This window comes from Sorghum bicolor, chloroplast (assembly GCF_000003195.3).
Source record: "Sorghum bicolor chloroplast, complete genome".
In the NCBI taxonomy this organism is placed as follows: Eukaryota; Viridiplantae; Streptophyta; class Magnoliopsida; order Poales; family Poaceae; genus Sorghum; species Sorghum bicolor.
This window is the reverse complement of record NC_008602.1, coordinates 1-22,047: the sequence shown is the minus strand read 5'-3', so window position 1 is coordinate 22,047 and position 22,047 is coordinate 1. Positions and strand designations below refer to the sequence as shown.

Sequence of the window (22,047 nt, the reverse complement as noted above, 5' to 3'; positions counted from 1 at the left end):
AATGGAATAAAAATGAATTGATAAAACAGTCCTAGAAAAAAATTATGCCACTTAAACTTTATGATATTCTAAAAAGATTGGATAGCAAAGATTTCTCGTTTTATCTCCTTTCTATGAAAGGGATAAAGCCATAATAATTTATAAGCACTAGAAAGTTTGACTTCAGTTCGATTTAGAATAGCACGCTTAGTTTCTTTTTCAAAAAGAATTTGAAGGGTCTTTTTTGTTTCGTAGTAGTAGAATTGCTAGAAAATAAAGGATTTCGTTGTAGAATCCTAAAATAAAGATAAAGTACTTTATTTTTAAAATACTTGCCAATCTAGTTATCCACCTATCTACATATCCTTTCTTTTATCGTAATTGCACTTAGGTGGGCCAAGAAGGCCAGGCTATAATCTATATCAGAGCAAATTCCCTCTTTTTTTTATTCAAAATATTTAATGCAATGAAAAATTAAAGCACGATTCCCCATAGGGATATGTACATAAGGGGGATCTGTAGATAATAATGCTGTTCGGACCTGGAGTTTCCCTATATACAGATTAGGGAAACATTTATTCTTATTCTATTTTATTATGCCATTCAAAATAATGGGGGGGGGGGGGAATACCGATTTAAGAGTCGTTCACTACTGCAATTCAAAAAAAAATTATATTAATTATATTATAGTTAATGGTTCTAATTTGTTCTGAATTTTGCAGCCTGCGACTGGAAATCCACTTTTTCTTCTTTGTCATCTCAATAGAATAGAAAGAAACGGGAAGTTTTCTAGTGTTAGCAATGTGTGTTTTAAGATAGAATCCATCGAGGAGAATAAGCGAAACTGGATCCAAAAAAGCAGAAATCGATTTTTTGAAAAAGATTCGAAAAAAGAAAGTAAGTAGAATTAGATTCAAGATAAAAGAAAAAAAGGTTTTAGTAATTTTAGTAATTAGTAAAAAAATGTGGATGAATACTTGCTCTTTTCTCGATTTTAGATCGGATTTTTTGGCGGCATGGCCAAGTGGTAAGGCAGGGGACTGCAAATCCTTTACCCCCAGTTCAAATCTGGGTGCCGCCTGATCAATAAAATACTTAGGATTATAGTACTGATCAAACTCGACAAATTCGTACCCCCCTAAGTTGGGGCACGAGAGTAACTAGGTTTGGCGATACTGGATTTTGAGAATCCATACCATAGTTCTACCCTCAAACTAGGGTTTGTTTTGTGGGCAGTGGCCCAAACGGTTACCAATAGGGATGAGGTAGCGTTTCCTTATTCTTTTATTAATTTAAATCGATTCGATTCGGGAATTTAAAACTACGAGACTAAGATGTCAGAAATCTTCGTAGCCAAAGGTCCCTAAGGGGCAGTCTTTTTTCAATCTAAGATTGAAGAAGGGACTTTGCGAAGAAATAGAAAGACTTCCTAATTATCATACATTTTATTTATCGTACATCTTACTACATACACTTAGTATATCTTATGCTACCTACATACACTAAAGTAAAGGCTACTGATTCTGTCGAGAATTAGATTGAATAGGCTGATCAAAAATCAATTTTTGGATTGTGGATAAGACCTCCTTACTCTTTCATAGAAAGATAGAAAGCGGGGCAGCAGTAGGGTTTAGGTCAAAAATAAAAATAAACATGGGTAAGTTAGGTATCCAATAAATATTTATTTATCCTAATTTTATGGTATATTCTTACGTCCTTTGCTTATAAAAAAGGTAACAAACGAAAGAAAAAATCTCTCTATTCCCGCGTCTTCTATTCAGAGCATCCCCTACTCTTTTTTAGGGAAAGAGCGATGTATCATATTTCTACTTAATGCTCTCCAATTCTACCAGAAATCATATAAGAATTTGTTAGGAGTAAATTCCTTTAACGGGTTCATCCATAGTCTTAGGGCAGAATAGAATGGCCTTTTGACTCTGTACCCTTGATTCCACTATGATTATTGATCAATAGTAGAAGAATTCTTTCATAGAAATAGGAGACATAATTTACATGGATATAGTAAGTCTCGCTTGGGCTGCTTTAATGGTAGTCTTTACATTTTCTCTTTCGCTAGTAGTATGGGGGAGGAGTGGACTCTAGGGATACTACCAATTGATTGAGTAGTCGAATTGTAGTATCAACTCTTTTCTTTAATTGATCGTTTTGCATTAATAATTTTGCCAAACTTTATTTTTTCTTTCTTTAGTTTTGTTTCACTCTTGTAAGAAACTCTTTTAAGAAAGTAAGAAAGAGTCGTTCTATTCTACTATGTTCTATTCCAGTATAATAGAAAGGGCGATTATAGTAACTCATAATTTCTATTCTACTAGAAATTATGAGTAAAAAGAAAGTTCTATACATAAGAAAATTAGAACATAAGAAAATTAGACTTTCTTACACGAAGCTATTCACAACATATCGCACATTTTCCATTTATACTATTTTCTTATTCTTAGAAAATTTTTTATGTTCTTTTTTTTTTTTTTGAAGGATCTCGATTGAAGCATCTCGCACCTTTTTTAAGCATGAAAGATTCGTAGGTTTTTTCCTTTTACTTTTTTTCTTTTACTATAGTCTATTCTAGTCTATTCTCGTATTATTTTTCTCCCCCTCCTTGGATTCTTTCAATGAAGAATTATCTTCGATTTTTTTGATTTTGACTTGATTGAAATTAAGTGGATGCAGTGAAAAAAGAAGTTGAATTAGACTACTATTTCAATCTACTAATCGATTCTATGTAGATTCAAGATAATATAATAGAAAGAATCTAAAGTGTGGTAGAAAGAACTACATATAGTTCTTTCTACCACACTTTATGATTCCAACCAGACCCTTTCATTTAAGACTTGGATTTTTTATTTTCTTTAATCCCTTTTTCATTTCTTCAATGATTAATTGGAATTCCAATTAATCATTTTGACTGGCTGTTTTTACATAAATAATAAGTAAAAAGGCAGTAGGAACTAGAATGAACAATGCTGTAGCAATAAATGCGAGAATATTGACTTCCATAACCTCTTTATTTTTTTTTTTCACAATAACTCGGGATGTAATCCCATGGAGAGGAAAAAGGGGTATCCTGTAAATTCAAGGGGAGGACTTGCATTCTGATAATACTGAATCAATTCAATATTATGAATATTGGATCTATCAAATCAATTCATGGTTGATAGTGGAATAATATAACATAGGAAGATCTCTTATCCATACTAAGACCAAAATGGGTTTTTTGATTGGATTCGAAACCCCCTCTATTCTATTTTTCATTCTTTTCTACTTTTGTTTTTCTATATGTATAATCCAAAATCTTTCTTATCTTATCCAATTTCCCTTCCTTTTTCTTATAGTTATACATACAATTATGTATGTATTATATGACCAACTTTCTATGGGTCACATAGACATCCCAATAAGCAGTAGAAGTAGAAATGAGATGGAGAAAAGAGGATCTTAAATAAAAAGGATCCCATATTTTAATTTAGGAAAAAGAGCGTTTGCTTGGTTTTTATTTTATTAGGTTACTATCAATATACGCTTTTTGGGGTCTAAAGATGAGAGCAAATCCATAAAAGAAGGAGTCGGCAAATGGAGTGAGAATGAGGTGGATTCTTTCCAATTATTCATTGAACATACACAAACAAAGTTGGAACTAGAAAATGGCAGGGGTGCGGTTTAACCCCAAAAAAGTAACTAATTAGATGAAATTCATTCTCTAACAATAAACGAATACGGTTTATGTATGGATTCCGGTAAAATACCGGTACTCGATTTCATAAGAGTCGAATAGGAAGTTAAGATGAGGGTGGTATAATCATAAAAATAGAGTAGTATCCTAAATTATACTAAATTCACGTATGATATGTATGCCTTTCCTTATCCACCGGAAGTAGTGAAAAAAAAATTCTATACTGCACTGCTCTCTTTTTACTGAGAAATGCAAAAAAAGAAATAGTGAAGTAAGGGTGCCCCATAGATATTTGATCTTGCCTCCTGTCCCCCCCCCCTTTTTTTCATGGAAATTTTTGATGAAAAAAGGAAAGATGAATTTTTCCATTCATTGAACCCTAGTTCGGGACTGACGGGGCTCGAACCCGCAGCTTCCGCCTTGACAGGGCGGTGCTCTGACCAATTGAACTACAATCCCTGCGGGGTGTATGGCATGCCTATTCTTAAATAGAAGATTCGATCCGTCTGTCGTGCTCTAAGAAATAGACGAATCATATACTACATACCCGCATATCCTATGCGGGTATAGTGAGAGTGGCATAACTAGTATGTTGCGATTTTTTATCCCTAAAAATAAAGGATAATCCGCCTTTCCATAAGAAAGGTTCTTTTCTTTGTCTTTTCTTTGTAAGATAAAGAATCAGAGAGATATGGATTAGAAATCAATTTCCCCGTTTCTCTTTATCCTTTATTTCTATGGATAATAATTTTTTTTTATTCCATAAAAAATAATGGATTTAGTTCATATTCACTAAGCCCTAAATTTTTGGGCCGAGCTGGATTTGAACCAGCGTAGACATATCGTCAACGAATTTACAGTCCGTCCCCATTAACCGCTCGGGCATCGACCCAGGAAGAATTTATTCTAGGCTTTTTGATAATCTATGATTAACCTCTTTTTATAATACTCCCTACCCCCAGGGGAAGTCGAATCCCCGCTGCCTCCTTGAAAGAGAGATGTCCTGAACCACTAGACGATGGGGGCATCACTAGACGATAGCACCGTATACAACCACTCGTCATTATACTATAATGATAGTATGAGCAGTTTTTTGGAATTGTCAATATACTCTTCGAACTAGATCAAAGAAAAGAGTCTTTACTACTTTTCTGTTATGCTATTTTTTTTAGTTGATGGTTAGGTTAATTCACGGATCATCCCCTACCTTTTAAGCTTTTTAAGGTTAAGGAAATTCGTTTAAAGGGTATAGAATAAGAATAGACTAATAAAAAGGAATCTAAATTAGTTCAGTACAGGTATTGATTTGATTGCTATAACAGGAAAAAGAGTCCAATTTCATTTTTTTTTGCAATTTTAACTCTGTGCTTCGTTTAGTGTTCAGACCAAAAATGTGGGCATCTCGCATTAAACTAAGTCATAAAATTGCAAAAAAAAAAAATGGAGACATTTTCAAAAAAGAAATGAATGAATTTAGTAGAAAAGTACTTTATCGGATTCGAACCGATAACTTCTGTCTTACCAAGGCATTATTCTACCACTAAGTGAAAAGCCCTTTATCGGATTTGAACCGATGACTTATGCCTTACCATGGCATTACTCTACCACTGAGTTAAAAGGGCTTTTTATTCAATAATTAGCCACTTTCATTTACCATTATGGGTCTACTGCATAATGTACATATTATATGTATATATTAATGTACATAATATATACATATATAGAGATATGTAGAGATTTTCTTTTCTATATATCTTGATCTCGAAGTTTTTTTATGGCGAGATTTAAAATCTTGAGAAAATTAAGAAAAATAAGAAAATCTTTCATATTATCTCTTATCACTTGCACAAAGTATAGGTATTTATTATTATATAAATAAATACATATACATATCATGTATAATAAAATACATGAACAGAGAGTTGACACACCCAAAAATTATTATATATATCGGATACATTTGAAGAGGCTAAGTTCATAGGTATGTAAACATGATCTCGTACGACTCACCAAACCAAAGCTCGGAACGGAAGTTCCTTTTTTTTTTAAGAGGAGAACAAATATGTATCAATTGTTGAATCGGATACAACAATGGGCCAAAAAGGCCAAAGGGGCAATAAGAACTGCTGTTAAAAAAATGATAAACTTTTTTTTTATCTTTAGGCTATTCACTTTTCACGTGCTCAGAATGTTCTGCAGAATTAGGGACTTTTTTCTTCTATTGGCTGATCTTATGATGAGAACTTTCTACATTTATGTTTTATTTCCCCTAATTCTAATTGGGTGGGGTATAAAGGAATTTGCGCTCTTCATATACCCATATGGCTGGATAGTAATTTTCAGTGATATACTTCTTATCTGTTTTGGTGAGAGATTCAAACAATTTTTAGCAGGCATCTCTTGGAAAAACTTTCGAGTTCAAAACTTTTTAATTTTTCTTAAAAAGTTTTGGACGGATTTGTTGAAACGATTTTCAACAGGTACCCCTTGGAAATGGGGTACTTGACTATTCTACAAGGATTCTAGTGGATTTGGAACAAACTATGTTGGAGTTTTATCAACAATTTTATTCTAAAAAAAAGTTGGGAGTCGAATTTATACTGCAGAGTATAAAAATTATACTACTGCCTGCCCAACAAAAAATAAAAAGCATATCCTACATACCTAACTCCTCCAGGTTCAGGGTTTTCCGTTTCCGAACACTAGGAAAAGGGAGGATTCTAGATTTTGATCCTAGGGTTAAAAGGAAGGGGACAGATACCCAATATGATTCTTAGGAGGAACGTTTGGTAATGGTTCTCTATGCTCTTTTTTATGTGTTCTTAGTTCTATTCATCTTCTTTGATTCTTTTAAACAAGAATCTAATAAACTAGAATTGAGCGGAAAAGAAGAGAGGAAATTAGGAAATGGAGGGTCTCGACTAACCAGAGACTTTCTGGATCCTCTTTATGAAGAGTTTGAGGAATCCTCATCAGAGTCCTCTGATGTCAATTTTCATCAGGTAAATCTGTCGATTCGTATCTGTTTTTCTTTTTAAGTTATTACTCTTTGTTGCTTCTCTCAAGCGATAGACGAAGTCTATGATAAATTTGTGAAAGTCATCTCACTCCTTCCCTATGGCTCGCACTTCATGATACGTGGAGGAAGAAAACATCTTTCCCAATTTCTTTGTTCAATTCTGAACAAAAAAGAAAAGGAAGAAAGGGAGGGGATTGTACTGCCTTTATATCTCTTAGTATATATTGTAGGAATAATTAAACGATTCCAGACAACAGTCTGGCACATTTACGTCCTTACAAATAATGATCCTTGTAGTCATAACCGTAGAATAGATCCTAATCGAAATGCATACATTTGGTTCATACGCTATTGGTATGGTAAGAAGAGATGTATTTTACAGACTAGAGAGGGGCTATCTAAATCCTAAAGTAAAGACCCGCGATTGAAGTACCAATCGCCCACCGCCATGAACTTTCTCCTTTGATTCGATAAGGTGGAATTAGCCTCCTTCTCGAATGGCTACCCTTGACAAAGGGTAGCATTGGTATCATAATCTACATGTAGCGGGTATAGTTTAGTGGTAAAAGTGTGATTCGTTCTATTAATAACTGAATTTGAAATGATATACTTAAGGCATCCTTAAGTTTTTTTATATTCATATTCCGATGAAAACTTTAGTTCTTATAAAGGGTTTAATCCTTTTCCTCTCAATAGCATATTGAGGAAGAATATACATTCTCGCGATTAGTATCCAAAGACTAATTGAATTTGCATCTAAAATACAAATTCGATTATGAGTACGTAGTCGCGAAGCAAAATTTTGCATTGGATTAAGTATTCCGATAAGTATTCCGATTGAATAAATATGAGTAAAGGATCTATGGATGAAGATACAAAAAAGTTTATTTCCAATCGTAACTAAATCTTCTTTTGTTTTGTAGGAAATGGAAGCCCAATAGCTAAAAAACGATGGTTTTGGTTTACTAGAACCATCAGTATATTATATTGTTTCAGCTCGGTGGAAACCCAACTCTTTTCCTCAGGATCTCTTGAATGAAATTAGGGAACGAAGTAAGTAGATTAGATAGATATTTAGGAGAATTTCTATCTCCTACTCTATAAGGATCATCTAGAAAGCAGAGAGCTTTGGTTCCATTCAGACAGAAAAGCTGACATAGATGTTAAGTGGTGAGAATATCCATAAAGGAGCCGAATGAAATCAAAATTTCATGTTCGGTTTTGAATTAGAGACGTCAAAAATAATCAACCAACGTCGACTATAACCCCTAGCCTTCCAAGCTAACGATGCGGGTTCGATTCCCGCTACCCGCTCCATTCTGTATAAAAAGACTATTCCATTTGTTTGTCTAGACATGGTAGAGACTTGTATTCAACCTTTTTCTTTCGTCCACCAGTTTTCGGCCCTACAGAGCGGAGTAGAGCAGTTTGGTAGCTCACGAGGCTCATAACCTTGAGGTCACGGGTTCGATTCCCGTCTCCGCACTTAGCAGTCCGTATAAATGGACTATTCTATTTCTATATATATGATAGAGGGCTATATCCAACCCTTTTTTTATTCAGCAGGCAGAAAAAAAAATGAAAGAAAAGCATAGCCTATCCCCCTTTCAAAACCGTTTGTCTCTTGTTTGTCTCGGCGAATCCCCGGTTTAGGGAACTTTCTTAGAAAGTTGAATTTGCGCCCTCGAAGCACTCTTTTTTTTGAGTCGGGTGCAAAGGAAGGATAAGATAGGAAGGGGTACAGTACTAGACTAACAACTACTGAATTTCATATTCATTTAATATTAAATAGTAATTTAATAGAAGTTGTTAAGTAGTCAACTAAACTGAATTTTTTATCATAGCACCTTACTAAATTAAGCTGGCGAGCGACGGGAATCGAACCCGTATCTTCTCCTTGGCAAGGAGATGTTTTACCACTGAACTACGCTCGCTACATTGAACTACGCTTGCTACGGCCTATATTTTATAGGGTATATCCACCCGGGTCGACCGTCTATGTCTGGGTCGACCGTTTCATTTTCTATTAGAGTTTTCTTTTTATTAATTGTCTATCAATCAATATTCTAATGGCAATAGAATTTCATAATAATGAAAGAGAATAGGTAATAATTCGGAACGAAAATAGCATTTTAATGTGTATAAAAATCCGAATTTTTTCGAAAAAAGGGCCTTTCTTTTTATTTATTTTGTATCGGGTTACTAAATACTAAACAAATTCAAGAAATAAGAGAATTCAGAATAGCTACCAGAAAGACTAATCCAATCCATAATGATGTACCGGAAAATACAACGTTTTTATTATTTGACCAACCATCAGGAGAAGCAAATACAAGGGGTACACTAATTACTAAAACTGAGGAAGTCGCAATTAATGCAAAAACAGCTAATTGGAAAGCAATAGTCATATTTATGATCCTCCAAACTACCTTCAAATAAAGTTGACTACATATTTCTATTTGATCCCTCACTTAATCAAAATTGTACGAAAATACAAGAAGTAGGAGGGGTTTAATCATGAATCCATTGATTCTTCTTTTTATTAAAACTTTTTCCTTACCGCTTTTATTTGGATATGGAGTTGAGGGGAGGGGATTTAGCCTTTATTTCACAAACGGATATAGCGGATTCTGTATCCGTGTATACAGTATACAGAGATATATTGAAAGTGGACTTGCATCTGAGATGAGTTAGTAGATCATTTCATATAGCTATGTTCTATTTGTAGGAATAAAATAGGGATTGGGCTGTGGAGAGATGGCTGAGTGGTTGATAGCTCCGGTCTTGAAAACCGGTATAGTTCTAGGAACTATCGAGGGTTCGAATCCCTCTCTCTCCTTTTGTATATTGAATACATTTGTTTCTTTCTATCTATGTTTTTCTTTGTTCAGCCCCCTTATATCATTCTTTCATAAAAAAGCATGAATGGCTCGGCTAGATGGAATAACCGAGCCAGAACAGAAAAAAACTAGAACAGGTATAAATAAAAAATCTTAGTTAAGAGGGGTCATGTAAAGAACAGGTTCCAAATCACGATCAATTCCCTTTTCAAAGCCTGCTGCAGCAGCTCGGGCTCTTCCTGCATGCCACAAATGGCCCACAAAAAAGAAGAATCCTAGAACAAAATGGGAGGTCGCTAACCAACTTCTAGGAGAGACATAATTAACTGCATTGATCTCGGTAGCTACGCCACCCACGGAATTTAAAGAGCCTAAAGGAGCATGGGTCATATATTCTGCTGAACGTCGTTCTTGCCAAGGTTGGATATCTTTTTTCAACCTACTCAAGTCCAAACCGTTGGGGCCCCTTAGAGGTTCTAACCACGGAGCACGAAGATCCCAAAAACGCATAGTTTCCCCTCCAAAAATAACCTCTCCCGTTGGGGAACGCATTAGATATTTACCTAAACCCGTCGGTCCTTGGGCAGACCCTACATTAGCTCCAAGACGCTGGTCTCTAACTAGAAAAGTAAATGCTTGAGCTTGAGAAGCTTCTGGTCCAGTGGGCCCGTAAAACTCACTTGGATAAGCCGTATTATTGAACCAGACAAAACAACAAGCGATAAAACCAAAAACAGATAAAGCACCTAAACTATAAGACAAGTAAGCTTCGCCAGACCATACAAATGCACGGCGAGCCCATGCAAAGGGTTTGGTTAAGATATGCCAAATTCCGCCAAGTACACAAATGGAACCCAACCATACATGCCCCCCAATTATATCTTCTAAATCATCCACACTAACAATCCATCCTTCTCCCCCAAAAGGGGATTTTAGTAAATAACCAAATATAACACCGGGGCTAAGGGTCAAATTGGTAATTTTTCTTACATCCCCCCCCCCGGGGGCCCAGGTATCATATACGCCGCCAAAATAAAGAGCCTTGAGTACTAGAAGAAAAGCACCTAGACCTAACAAAATTAAGTGAATACCCAAAATTGTAGTCATTTTATTTCTATCTTTCCATACATAACCAAAGAATGGAAAAGATTCTTCAAGAGTCTCGGGTCCCAGAAGCGCGTGATAAATGCCACCGAAGCCTAAGACTGCGGAGGAAATTAAGTGAAGTACTCCGGATACAAAGTAAGGAAAAGTATCTAGAACTTCTCCCCCCGGCCCTACTCCCCAACCTAGAGTAGCTAAGTGCGGAAGTAAAATCAACCCTTGTTCATACATGGGCTTTTCTGGTACGAAATGGGCCACTTCAAATAGGTTCATTGCTCCGGCCCAGAATACGATTAATCCGGCATGGGCTACATGAGCTCCAAGTAGTTTACCGGACAAATTGATAAGTCTGGCATTCCCAGCCCACCAAGCAAAGCCGGTGGTTTCTTGGTCACGACCAGCTAAAACGAAAGTTCCATTAAAGAGCGTTTCCACGTGGTAGAACCTCCTCAGGGAATATAAGATTTTCATGAGGCTGATCCTGAGCTGCCATCCACGCACGAATACCCTCATTTAAAAGAATATTTTTGGTGTAGAAAGTCTCAAATTCAGGATCTTCCGCTGCACGGATTTCCTGGGAAACGAAGTCATAGGCACGTAGGTTCAGAGCCAGACCAACTACGCCAATAGCACTCATCCATAAACCGGTGACGGGTACAAATAGCATAAAGAAATGTAACCAACGTTTATTGGAAAAAGCAACACCAAAGATTTGGGACCAAAAGCGGTTAGCAGTGACCATTGAATAAGTTTCTTCAGCTTGAGTTGGGTTAAAAGCACGGAAGGTATTTGCACCATCGCCATCTTCGAATAGAGTGTTTTCTACGGTAGCCCCGTGGATAGCGCATAGCAGAGCTGCGCCTAATACTCCGGCAACTCCCATCATATGAAATGGGTTCAACGTCCAATTATGAAATCCTTGGAAGAAAAGGATGAACCGAAATATAGCTGCTACGCCAAAACTCGGCGCAAAGAACCAACCAGATTGTCCCAGTGGATAAATAAGGAATACGGAAACAAAAACAGCGATTGGACCAGAGAATGAAATTGCATTATAAGGCCGCAATTGAACAGACCGAGCAAGTTCAAATTGACGTAGCATAAAACCTATTAGTGCAAAAGCTCCATGGAGAGCGACAAAAGTCCAAAGACCACCTAATTGACACCAACGAGTAAAATCCCCCTGTGCTTCCGGTCCCCATAGTAGCAACAAAGAGTGTGCTAAACTATTGGCAGGTGTGGAAACCGCCGCGGTTAAGAAATTGCAACCTTCCAAATAGGAACTAGCCAATCCATGGGTATACCAAGAAGTTACAAAAGTAGTCCCTGTAAACCAACCCCCTAAAGCGAAATAAGCACAAGGAAAGAGCAATAAGCCGGACCATCCTACAAAAACAAAACGGTCCCTTCGTAACCAGTCGTCCATAATATCAAATAGATCGTTTTCTTCTTTAGTAACTCTACCAACGGCTATAGTCATAGTGATCCTCCTATTCAATTACTTCAACCATTTTCGAGCACCTCATATTACTTCCAGGGCATACGATAGTTTGATTATCTGTGGACGATTTCTTTCTCGTTCAATGCCCTTTTTCAGTCGTCTCGAAGATAGAAATTTTGCATTTTTATCTATGGGGTCACAACCAAGGTCGTGCTAAATCCACGAATTTCATTTAATTCATTTTTCTTATACTATAGAAAAGAAATAAAAGAAAAGAAATAAAGAAATAAACATTTGAATTCAGCATTATTCCATGATTTCTATTTCAAAGCCTATTTTTTAAGGGAAAACCCCTCTTTTCTCATTCGCTCTCTATTGCATGGGTGGAAGAACAAAAATAGAATAGGATTCTGAAAAAAAAAGAAAGATATTGAAAAGAAAAATTGACTTTTGAAACCCTTTATTCATTATGTGTAACGGAAAAGAGTTGCGATTTCTTCTTATTCCTATAGAACGTCTAGTAACAAGAATATGAAATCGTAAATAGCGAAAAATTCTTGCCTTGCGCGATCTAAGTCTAAGGAAATAAAAAAATGCGCTTATACACCAATTTCATCCACATCGAATTTATATATCAGAATAGCGGATAGAGGTATCATTCAAGGGGTCAGGTCTACTTACTTTATCTTTCTTTCCAATTTTATTGTGGGTTTGATAAGAACCTTTTTTGCTTTGTGGATAAAAAAAGAGTTTTTTTTATAACCCGCTTGTTTTATTCTAACAAATTCTATATGGAACTGCCCGCTGAAGAGAAAATCGATCTGATTGTCTCTCAGCCTATATCGAATTTTGGAAAGAAAAAACCAGAATTTTCTTCTTTTTTTTATTAACATTAAGAAAAAAGAATATAATTAAAATGGAATTGGCAATATAATTTTTATGCACTTTTGAAATGAAAGAAAAAGGAAGGATTTTTTGCAATCGTTATTTCTTGCCTCTGTCATATCATGAAAACCTTTCGATTTGGAACGGGGAGAGATGGCTGAGTGGACTAAAGCGGCGGATTGCTAATCCGTTGTACAATTTTTTTGTACCGAGGGTTCGAATCCCTCTCTTTCCGCCCCCTCGGATCATTTGGGACTTTCAAATTGTAAGGAATTCTGACCCCCGGATTTTCTCATAAATAAATGTACGAAATAAATCCAATTTTAATTTATAAAAAAAAATTCTCAAAAATTTTGGATTTTTACTCCTCACGCCCAGGATTACGTCCTGGGTCATTAGATAAGAATCCAAAGATAAAGAGGGAAACAAAGAATATCACTACTGTATAAACAAAAAGTTTGAGAGTAAGCATTACAAAATCTCCAAAAATTTTTTTGTTAAGGAATAGATTACCCATTTTTCCTTACCACACGGATCCACTAGAATGGGTTTTCTTTATTTTGACACCTAAAAATGCAAAAATCAATTCTTAAAAAAATTGCAAGAATTGATTTATAATAAGCACTCTTATCATTAGTTTAGGTATTGTGTGGGTACCTAAAGGTACGTTCAACGTAGGCGCAGGGGGTAGAAAGGCTGATCAAAATTTATTGCTGCAGCTATACATTCAATGTAGAAGAATTTGAATTTTAGAATCGAAGGTTCATAATATAAGACTTCTCAGCTCTTATCCATTTTTTTTTTTGGAATGAATACATCATTCAATTTGGCAGGCAGAATAGTAAAGATTTCATCGAAAACTTACAGCAGCTTGCCAAACAAACGCTAATAGAAAAAAGAGTACAGGTATGACAGGCATAACATCCACGATTGGGTTGAAAATGGCATAAGCTTCGGGTAATTTGGCGAAGAAAAAGCTAGTCGGACAAAGAACAGAATTAAAACAGATACAGGTTAAACTAAGTATATTAGGCATAACAAGCATTTCATTCTTGTAGAGTAGATAATTGGATTTTGATTGAGTTATTTTTCTAAGGGAAAAAGCAAAAGAAAAGGTAGATTCCAAATCCTTTTTTCTTCGGACTTTCCCAAACACAAAATACCTCCTTGTATTCGCATTCTCAAATGAGAATGGAAGAAATTCGACTTTCATATAATATCTTAATAGAATTCTATGTAATGATCAATGCATTTTTTGGATTCTATATTATCTGCATGTCTCGAATCCTAGCAAGAAAATATCCCTCATTTTTTAGGTAATTGAAGTGGGATTGACGAATAATATATAAAAATAATAGTGTTTATTAGTGTCTCATAAAACGAAATGACATGGGGCGTGGCCAAGTGGTAAGGCAGCGGGTTTTGGTCCCGTTACTCGGAGGTTCGAATCCTTCCGTCCCAGATTTTTTCTGATGAAGCGAAAGATAGAATCGTATTGTGCCCTGCACGACACAAAAGTTTATTAAAGAGAATAATTATCTCTTATGAACTCGTAGATTAGATGCATTTCTAAGCATTTTTTTCTTTCTCAGAAAACCAAAAATAAAGTGTCAAGTCCAGTCAAATTTAATATCTTTATTTTCATGAAAAATTTGTGTCTATCAGGCACATTCAGGATATGCCCCTACTACTCATTACTCATATGTGTTTTGAATATGTGTTTTGAAATTGGAACTTTTTTGATAAACTTTATACCCCGTATCTATGAAGTGGGAATTCTTACAGGATCTATTTGACATCCAATATGAAAGAAAAGAAGTACCCCCCTATTTATTTTCCAAAAACTAAAGAACTAAAGTAAGTAAAAAAAAAAAGAGGGGGAGTATTCTAATTCTATGTTTCATGGCCAGATTAAAGAGTAGGATGTTTTTAGTTTCAGCACAGGCCTTAAAACTTTTGACCAAGATCGGCGCGAAAAAAAGAAAAAGGTTTCCATTCTACGGATAGGGACTCTATTTTTATATTTTAGGTATTATCTGATTTGCAAATATCCATTTCTAAATCAATGGAATGTGAGGATTAGAGATAAATTCATATATTCTGTCTACTCTACTTTCAAATTGATTGAAAAAAAAATTTAATGAGGTAAAACACTGTATAGAAAATGACACCTATCCCTTTATGATAGAGATAGATTTTTGTTGTATTATTTGTTTTCTTGTATTATTAGTAAAAAAGAAGCGTCCTTCTTTTCTTTGGTTAAGCGAAAACGATCTCGATCTGTGATTCTTTAAATATCTAGAATGATCCATTTCGGTAAGGTTAAGGTAAGAACTGTTCGTTGGATAGAATGGATTCGAAATCGTACTTTTCTTATTTTTTATTTTGAGTTCTTTCTTTTAGGTAAAAGAAAGAATGCTATAAGTAAAAGCAAAGACCTTAATTTTACTTTACAAAAAAAATTTCTTTCTTTTGTTATTCGAGTCGAAGAAGTATGAGAATTTTATAACTACCCAAAAACGACCAATCTTTTCATTGGCATAGCTTATTTGTTTAATAGCTTATTTGTTTAATAGTTAATTGTTTTTGTTACAGAAAAATCTATTAATTCATTAAATTAATTCCGCTTTTTTTGAGGTTGATAGTTTATTTGTTGGGAAAGGGTCGATCCTTCTCATTTCAGGATTGATCATCTTGAGTTCTCTGTTGAGAATGGAAATTCAATAATAAAAATAAAGAAGTCTTAAGTAAACTCTTTTATTCCTCTTTTTCGAACTATGTTTCATTCATATGATAGAAAGAATATGGGTTTAAATAAATTGTATCTTTGCAGAGTGTTCCCCGATAAATACTTATTTCTTTTATCCAATTTTCTCCATAGATAGCAGGTTTGAATTAGTATACAAAAGCAATGACTATTCATGATTCCATCCATATTGGATCAATTCTCGATACCATTTTGCAATGAAATTAGAGGAATGTTATGGTAAAACTTCGTTTAAAACGATGTGGTAGAAAGCAACGTGCGACTTGAAGGACATGATCGATTGTGGATTTTGCTATCCATCATTTTCCATAGTAATGAAAATGCTCTTGGCTCGACATAGTCTGTTCTATTCGTCCCGAACCGAATTTGCGCTGGGTTGTTTGTAAGTAAAGTAAATAGTACACGATGGAGCTCGAGAGGACAGAATTTCTTTTTGATCAAGGGAAAGAATCTAGGGTTAGTGAAAACTAATAAATTAGGCCAACTTTGTCAGTCTATCCTTAATATGGAAATCAAAAGGTTAAAATAAGAAAAAGTCCAATTTTGGAAGATTGGAAAAACTTTTTTGATTAAAAGTCTATCTGAATCAATTGTTCATATTTGATTTCTATAGAAGAGTGAAATGCTTTATCGAAGGAAATAAGAAAAAAGAAAGGGTATGTTGCTACTCTTTTGAAAGAAAAAAGAATAGGAGTTCCCGAAGTAATGTCTAAACCCAAGGATTTCACAAATCAAAGATAAAGGATTCCGGAACAAGTAAACACGATTTTCAACCGTCTCAACAATAGAATTAGATCAGAATAAGGAATAAAAGTCAATTTGTTCGAGATGAGATAAAGAAAAGAGTTTAGAGACGACTCAAAAAATTTCGAAGGGTTTTTCTTTTGAAGTTTGTCAGTCAAAATTAGCCAACTTGAGTCATGAGTATAAATGAAATTTGTTTTTTATTTTCTTTAAGGAAATTAATGCAAGTCATAATCGAATTTCTATCTATTTGCATTATAGACAGAAATTCGAATCATTTTCTCGAGCCGTATGAGGAGAAAACCTCCTATACGTTTCTAGGGGGGGGTTGTTTATCTACATCTATCCCAATAAGCTATCTATCGAATCGTTGCAATTGATGTTCGATCTCGAAGAGAAGGAAGAGATCTTCGAAAAGTAGGTTTTTATGATCCGATAAAGAATCAAACTTGTTTAAATGTTCCAGCTATTCTCTATTTCCTTGAAAAGGGTGCTCAACCTACAAGAACTGTTTATGATATTTTAAGGAAGGCAGAATTCTTTAAAGATAAAGAAAGAACTTTGAGTTAATTGAAGAACTAAATGAATAAAAAAGTAGGAGAGGGTCCTTAGTACCCCTTAATTATTTAGACACAATTTGCCTCTTTCTTAGTCCTATTTTTTTTTGCTGCATTTATATCGTGCCAATCCAACAAAAGTCCCTATTTTATTTCCTTTTTCTATCTAATTACATTGTATTTCCATTGACAAAGGTCTATTGAACAAATAGAATTTGTAGATAGATGGGTCTCTTTATTGTCACTCCATATTAGGTATTTCTGTCTACACTTCGTTCAAATGATAGGGTTGCCCCTCTTGCATGTACTCTCATACAAGATTATTTTACTTCTTTAAATAAAAATTGCCAAAAAAATCACAATTTTGCCATTGTGATTGGGGCTGCTCTTAGCCTTAGTGAAATTGAACCGGATCTGTTCATTTTGGTATTTGAGTGTTTTTAATGGATTAGAAAATCTTTCTTTTGATGTCTTGCTAATTCAATGTTTTGACAGGAGCGTCCGGTGTAATTTCATCGATTTTTAGATTTTGATCGTATCTAAGAGATCCTATTTTATCTGGGTTGCTAACTCAATGGTAGAGTACTCGGCTTTTAAGTGCGGCTATGATCTTTTACACATTTGGATGAAGCAACAAATTCGTCCAGACTTTTGGTAGAGTCTAGAAGACCACGACTGATCCTCAAAGGTAATGAATGGAAAAAATAGCATGTCGTAATAAAATCAATTTCTTTTTTTTTATAAAAAAAAAGAAATTGATTTTCTGGGTCTAGTGAATAAATGGATAGAGCCTGGCTCTAATTCTGGTAAAATAAAAAAAAAAGCAACGAGCTTAACTTCTTAATTGGTTAATTGGAAGGATTCCCCGATCTAATTAGACGTTAAAAATAGATTAGTGCCTAATGCAGGGAAAGGTTAGGTTTTCCTATGAGTGGACCCTTTACTTTTTTTTTAGAAATCCTAATTATTCTTGATTATGGATTGAAAAGGGATGTTATGACTTGAATGTGTAAAAGAAACAGTATATTGATAAAGAGACTGTATTCCAAAGTCAAAAGAGCGATTGGCCTGCAAAAATAAAAGATTAGTTCTTGTTTGTTTTGTAATTAGAACAAACATAAACTAATTAGATAGAAAAGGAGCGGAAAAAGTTCTATGGATTAGACTCCCTTTCTTTCCTGGGTTTGTATTATGCAACACCTTGTTCTGACCATATTGCACTATGTATCATCATTTGATAAACCGAGAAATGCTTTTTTCTCTGATTCAAGTAGAAATACAAATGGAAAAATTCGAAGGGTATTCAGAAAAACAGAAATCTCGTCAACACTACTTCGTCTACCCACTTCTCTTTCAGGAATATATTTATGCATTTGCTCATGATTATGGATTAAATGGTTCCGAACCCGTGGAAATTTTTGGTTGTAATAACAAGAAATTTAGTTCAATACTTGTGAAACGTTTAATTATTCGAATGTATCAGCAGAATTTTTGGATTAATTCGGTTAATTATCCTAACCAAGATCGATTGTTTGATCACCGCAATTATTTTTATTCTGAGTTTTATTCTCAGATTCTATCTGAGGGGTTTGGGATTGTTGTAGAAATTCCACTCTCGCTAGGGCAACTATCTTGTCCAGAAGAAAAAGAAATACCAAAGTTTCAAAATTTACAATCTATTCATTCAATATTTCCCTTTTTAGAAGACAAATTTTTGCATTTACATTATCTATCACATATAGAAATACCCTATCCTATCCATTTAGAAATCCTGGTTCAACTCCTTGAATACCGGATTCAAGATGTTCCCTCTTTGCATTTATTGCGATTCTTTCTCCACTATTATTCGAATTGGAATAGTCTTATTACTTCAATGAAATCCATTTTTCTTTTGAAAAAAGAAAATAAAAGACTATTTCGATTCCTATATAACTCTTATGTATCAGAATATGAATTTTTCTTGTTGTTTCTTCGTAAACAATCTTCTTGCTTACGATTAACATCTTCTGGAACCTTTCTGGAACGAATCATCTTTTCTGGGAAGATGGAACATTTTGGTGTAATGTACCCGGGGTTTTTTCGGAAAACCATATGGTTCTTTATGGATCCTCTTATGCATTATGTTCGATATCAAGGAAAGGCAATTCTTGCATCAAAAGGCACTCTTCTTTTGAAGAAGAAATGGAAATCTTACCTTGTCAATTTCTCGCAATATTTTTTCTCTTTTTGGACTCAACCACAAAGGATTCGTCTAAACCAATTAACAAACTCTTGCTTCGATTTTCTGGGGTACCTTTCAAGTGTACCAATAAATACTTTGTTAGTAAGGAATCAAATGCTGGAGAATTCTTTTCTAATAGATACTCGAATGAAAAAATTCGATACCACAGTCCCTGCAACTCCCCTCGTTGGATCCTTATCAAAAGCTCAATTTTGTACTGGATCGGGGCATCCTATTAGTAAACCCGTTTGGACTGATTTATCAGATTGGGATATTCTGGATCGTTTTGGTCGGATATGTAGAAATCTTTTTCATTATCATAGTGGATCTTCGAAAAAACAGACTTTGTATCGACTAAAATATATACTTCGACTTTCATGTGCTAGAACTTTAGCTCGTAAACATAAAAGTACGGTACGAACTTTTATGCAACGATTGGGTTTGGTATTTTTAGAAGAATTTTTTACGGAAGAAGAGCAAGTTTTTTCTTTGATGTTCACCAAAACCAAAACAATTCACTTTTCTTTCCATGGATCACAAAGTGAGCGTATTTGGTATTTGGATATTATCCGTATCAATGACCTGGTGAATCCTCTTACTCTTAATTAATCATTAGACAAAATTAATAAACTAGAAAAGATCGATATCAAGATAAAACTTGCACATTTTCCATTCTGAAATGTTCCATAGTAGGTGAATCACTTTAACTAATTAAAAATTCTAAAAATTAGTGGACTTCCTCTTCGGAATAGAAATCGGCTATTTCTACATAGGGAAAGTCGTGTGCAATGAAAAATGCAAGCACGATTTGGGGAGGGGTTTTTTCTATTGTAACAAGGAAGAATTATCTACTCCATCCGACTAGTTCCGGGTTCGAGTCCCGGGCAACCCATATGGAAAATAGAAAAGAGCAATCTGAGTTTTGAATTTTTACTAACTTCATTTCCAAAATTTTTGGATTTGGTAAATGAAGTTATACGAAAATCCAATTGTTGGGGCTGGCTTGGTTGACATTGGTATATAGACTATGTTATACTGTTAAATAACAAGCCTTCTATTATCTATTTTCTTTCTAGTTAATACGTGTGCTTGGGAGTCCTTGCAATTTGAATAAACCAAGATCTTACCATGACTGCAATTTTAGAGAGACGCGAAAGTACAAGCCTGTGGGGTCGCTTCTGCAACTGGATAACTAGCACCGAAAACCGTCTTTACATTGGATGGTTCGGTGTTTTGATGATCCCTACCTTATTGACCGCAACTTCCGTATTTATTATCGCCTTCATCGCTGCTCCTCCAGTAGATATTGATGGTATTCGTGAGCCTGTTTCTGGTTCTTTACTTTATGGAAACAATATTATCTCTGGTGCTATTATTCCTACTTCTGCGGCGATCGGATTGCATTTTTACCCAATTTGGGAAGCTGCATCTGTTGATGAATGGTTATACAATGGCGGTCCTTATGAGCTAATTGTTCTACACTTCTTACTTGGTGTAGCTTGTTATATGGGTCGTGAGTGGGAACTTAGTTTCCGTCTGGGTATGCGCCCTTGGATTGCTGTTGCATATTCAGCTCCTGTTGCAGCTGCTACTGCTGTTTTCTTGATTTACCCTATTGGTCAAGGAAGTTTCTCTGATGGTATGCCTTTAGGAATATCTGGTACTTTCAACTTTATGATTGTATTCCAGGCAGAGCACAACATCCTTATGCATCCATTTCACATGTTAGGTGTAGCTGGTGTATTCGGCGGTTCCCTATTCAGTGCTATGCATGGTTCCTTGGTAACCTCTAGTTTGATCAGGGAAACCACTGAAAATGAGTCTGCTAATGAGGGTTACAAATTTGGTCAGGAAGAAGAGACTTATAATATTGTGGCTGCTCACGGTTATTTCGGTCGATTAATCTTCCAATATGCTAGTTTCAACAACTCTCGTTCTTTACACTTCTTCTTGGCTGCTTGGCCTGTAGTAGGGATCTGGTTCACTGCTTTAGGTATTAGTACTATGGCATTCAACCTAAATGGTTTCAATTTCAACCAATCTGTAGTTGATAGCCAAGGTCGCGTTATTAATACTTGGGCTGATATCATTAACCGTGCTAATCTTGGTATGGAGGTAATGCACGAACGTAATGCTCACAACTTCCCTCTAGACCTAGCTGCTCTTGAAGTTCCATCTCTTAATGGATAAGGTTTTTCTCCTAAACATATAGGAATTTTTGAAGGAAGGAAAGCCGGAAATACCCAATATCTTGTTCCAACAGGATATTGGGTATTTCTTTGTTTATTCTGAATCTTTCTATTCTGAATTCAATTAACGACGAGATTTAGTATCCTTTCTTGTACTTTCATAACTCGTGAAATGCCGAGTAGGCACGAATTCCCCCAATTTGCGACCTACCATAGGATTTGTTATGTAAATAGGTATATGTTCTTTTCCATTATGAATCGCGATTGTATGGCCAACCATTGCGGGTAGAATGCTAGATGCCCGGGACCACGTTACTATTATTTCTTTCTCCTCCTTCATATTGACCTTTTCGATTTTTGCCAATAAATGACGAGCTACAAAAGGATTCGTTTTTTTTCGTGTCACAGCTGATTACTCCTTTTTTTCATTTTAAAGAGTGGCATCCTATGTCCACTATCTCGATCGAGGTATGTAGGTCAGAATAAATAGAATAATAATGAATGGAAAAAAGAGAAAATCCTTTAGCTGGATAAGGGGCGGATGTAGCCAAGTGGATCAAGGCAGTGGATTGTGAATCCACCATGCGCGGGTTCAATTCCCGTCGTTCGCCCA

General features: G+C 35.2%; 11 protein-coding genes and 16 non-coding genes across 27 annotated transcripts; 14 read left to right on the top strand and 13 right to left on the bottom strand. All coding sequences in view use genetic code 11, as the record gives it.

The window, feature by feature from the left end:
• The first annotated feature begins 989 nt into the window (after positions 1 to 989).
• Positions 990 to 1,060, top strand: trnC-GCA. The gene has a single exon. It is a non-coding gene; the product is annotated as a tRNA-Cys (tRNA).
• Positions 1,061 to 1,992: 932 nt separating this feature from the next.
• On the top strand, positions 1,993 to 2,082 carry petN (cytochrome b6/f complex subunit VIII). The gene has a single exon. The coding sequence runs from the start codon at positions 1,993 to 1,995 to the stop codon at positions 2,080 to 2,082; it is 90 nt and encodes a 29-aa protein (YP_899396.1).
• An 807-nt stretch (positions 2,083 to 2,889) lies between these two features.
• Positions 2,890 to 2,994, bottom strand: psbM (photosystem II protein M). Its single transcript has one exon. It carries the CDS (start codon positions 2,992 to 2,994, stop codon positions 2,890 to 2,892), a length of 105 nt encoding a protein of 34 aa, YP_899395.1.
• Positions 2,995 to 4,052: 1,058 nt separating this feature from the next.
• On the bottom strand, positions 4,053 to 4,126 carry trnD-GUC. The gene has a single exon. It is a non-coding gene; the product is annotated as a tRNA-Asp (tRNA).
• A 349-nt stretch (positions 4,127 to 4,475) lies between these two features.
• On the bottom strand, positions 4,476 to 4,559 carry trnY-GUA. The gene has a single exon. It is a non-coding gene; the product is annotated as a tRNA-Tyr (tRNA).
• Positions 4,560 to 4,620: 61 nt separating this feature from the next.
• On the bottom strand, positions 4,621 to 4,693 carry trnE-UUC. Its single transcript has one exon. It is a non-coding gene; the product is annotated as a tRNA-Glu (tRNA).
• A 461-nt stretch (positions 4,694 to 5,154) lies between these two features.
• On the bottom strand, positions 5,155 to 5,219 carry trnT-GGU. Its single transcript has one exon. It is a non-coding gene; the product is annotated as a tRNA-Thr (tRNA).
• A 5-nt stretch (positions 5,220 to 5,224) lies between these two features.
• trnM-CAU lies at positions 5,225 to 5,283 on the bottom strand. The gene has a single exon. It is a non-coding gene; the product is annotated as a tRNA-Met (tRNA).
• Positions 5,284 to 7,231: 1,948 nt separating this feature from the next.
• trnG-UCC lies at positions 7,232 to 7,254 on the top strand. Its single transcript has one exon. It is a non-coding gene; the product is annotated as a tRNA-Gly (tRNA).
• Positions 7,255 to 7,952: 698 nt separating this feature from the next.
• trnG-UCC lies at positions 7,953 to 8,000 on the top strand. The gene has a single exon. It is a non-coding gene; the product is annotated as a tRNA-Gly (tRNA).
• Positions 8,001 to 8,098: 98 nt separating this feature from the next.
• On the top strand, positions 8,099 to 8,172 carry trnfM-CAU. Its single transcript has one exon. It is a non-coding gene; the product is annotated as a tRNA-Met (tRNA).
• A 377-nt stretch (positions 8,173 to 8,549) lies between these two features.
• Positions 8,550 to 8,620, bottom strand: trnG-GCC. Its single transcript has one exon. It is a non-coding gene; the product is annotated as a tRNA-Gly (tRNA).
• A 285-nt stretch (positions 8,621 to 8,905) lies between these two features.
• Positions 8,906 to 9,094, bottom strand: psbZ (photosystem II protein Z). The gene has a single exon. It carries the CDS (start codon positions 9,092 to 9,094, stop codon positions 8,906 to 8,908), a length of 189 nt encoding a protein of 62 aa, YP_899394.1.
• Positions 9,095 to 9,437: 343 nt separating this feature from the next.
• On the top strand, positions 9,438 to 9,525 carry trnS-UGA. Its single transcript has one exon. It is a non-coding gene; the product is annotated as a tRNA-Ser (tRNA).
• Positions 9,526 to 9,679: 154 nt separating this feature from the next.
• On the bottom strand, positions 9,680 to 11,101 carry psbC (photosystem II 44 kDa protein). The gene has a single exon. It carries the CDS (start codon positions 11,099 to 11,101, stop codon positions 9,680 to 9,682), a length of 1,422 nt encoding a protein of 473 aa, YP_899393.1.
• psbD (photosystem II protein D2) lies at positions 11,049 to 12,110 on the bottom strand. Its single transcript has one exon. The coding sequence runs from the start codon at positions 12,108 to 12,110 to the stop codon at positions 11,049 to 11,051; it is 1,062 nt and encodes a 353-aa protein (YP_899392.1).
• A 993-nt stretch (positions 12,111 to 13,103) lies between these two features.
• Positions 13,104 to 13,191, top strand: trnS-GCU. The gene has a single exon. It is a non-coding gene; the product is annotated as a tRNA-Ser (tRNA).
• Positions 13,192 to 13,317: 126 nt separating this feature from the next.
• psbI (photosystem II protein I) lies at positions 13,318 to 13,428 on the bottom strand. The gene has a single exon. It carries the CDS (start codon positions 13,426 to 13,428, stop codon positions 13,318 to 13,320), a length of 111 nt encoding a protein of 36 aa, YP_899391.1.
• A 378-nt stretch (positions 13,429 to 13,806) lies between these two features.
• On the bottom strand, positions 13,807 to 13,992 carry psbK (photosystem II protein K). The gene has a single exon. It carries the CDS (start codon positions 13,990 to 13,992, stop codon positions 13,807 to 13,809), a length of 186 nt encoding a protein of 61 aa, YP_899390.1.
• Positions 13,993 to 14,346: 354 nt separating this feature from the next.
• On the top strand, positions 14,347 to 14,419 carry trnQ-UUG. Its single transcript has one exon. It is a non-coding gene; the product is annotated as a tRNA-Gln (tRNA).
• Positions 14,420 to 15,939: 1,520 nt separating this feature from the next.
• rps16 (ribosomal protein S16) lies at positions 15,940 to 17,037 on the top strand. Its single transcript has 2 exons — positions 15,940 to 15,979; positions 16,820 to 17,037. Exons 1-2 carry the CDS (start codon positions 15,940 to 15,942, stop codon positions 17,035 to 17,037), a joined length of 258 nt encoding a protein of 85 aa, YP_899389.1.
• A 539-nt stretch (positions 17,038 to 17,576) lies between these two features.
• Positions 17,577 to 17,614, top strand: trnK-UUU. Its single transcript has one exon. It is a non-coding gene; the product is annotated as a tRNA-Lys (tRNA).
• Positions 17,615 to 18,306: 692 nt separating this feature from the next.
• On the top strand, positions 18,307 to 19,854 carry matK (maturase K). The gene has a single exon. The coding sequence runs from the start codon at positions 18,307 to 18,309 to the stop codon at positions 19,852 to 19,854; it is 1,548 nt and encodes a 515-aa protein (YP_899388.1).
• Positions 19,855 to 20,112: 258 nt separating this feature from the next.
• Positions 20,113 to 20,145, top strand: trnK-UUU. The gene has a single exon. It is a non-coding gene; the product is annotated as a tRNA-Lys (tRNA).
• A 228-nt stretch (positions 20,146 to 20,373) lies between these two features.
• On the top strand, positions 20,374 to 21,435 carry psbA (photosystem II protein D1). The gene has a single exon. It carries the CDS (start codon positions 20,374 to 20,376, stop codon positions 21,433 to 21,435), a length of 1,062 nt encoding a protein of 353 aa, YP_899387.1.
• A 123-nt stretch (positions 21,436 to 21,558) lies between these two features.
• rps19 (ribosomal protein S19) lies at positions 21,559 to 21,840 on the bottom strand. Its single transcript has one exon. It carries the CDS (start codon positions 21,838 to 21,840, stop codon positions 21,559 to 21,561), a length of 282 nt encoding a protein of 93 aa, YP_899386.1.
• Positions 21,841 to 21,970: 130 nt separating this feature from the next.
• On the top strand, positions 21,971 to 22,045 carry trnH-GUG. The gene has a single exon. It is a non-coding gene; the product is annotated as a tRNA-His (tRNA).
• Positions 22,046 to 22,047: the final 2 nt, after the last annotated feature.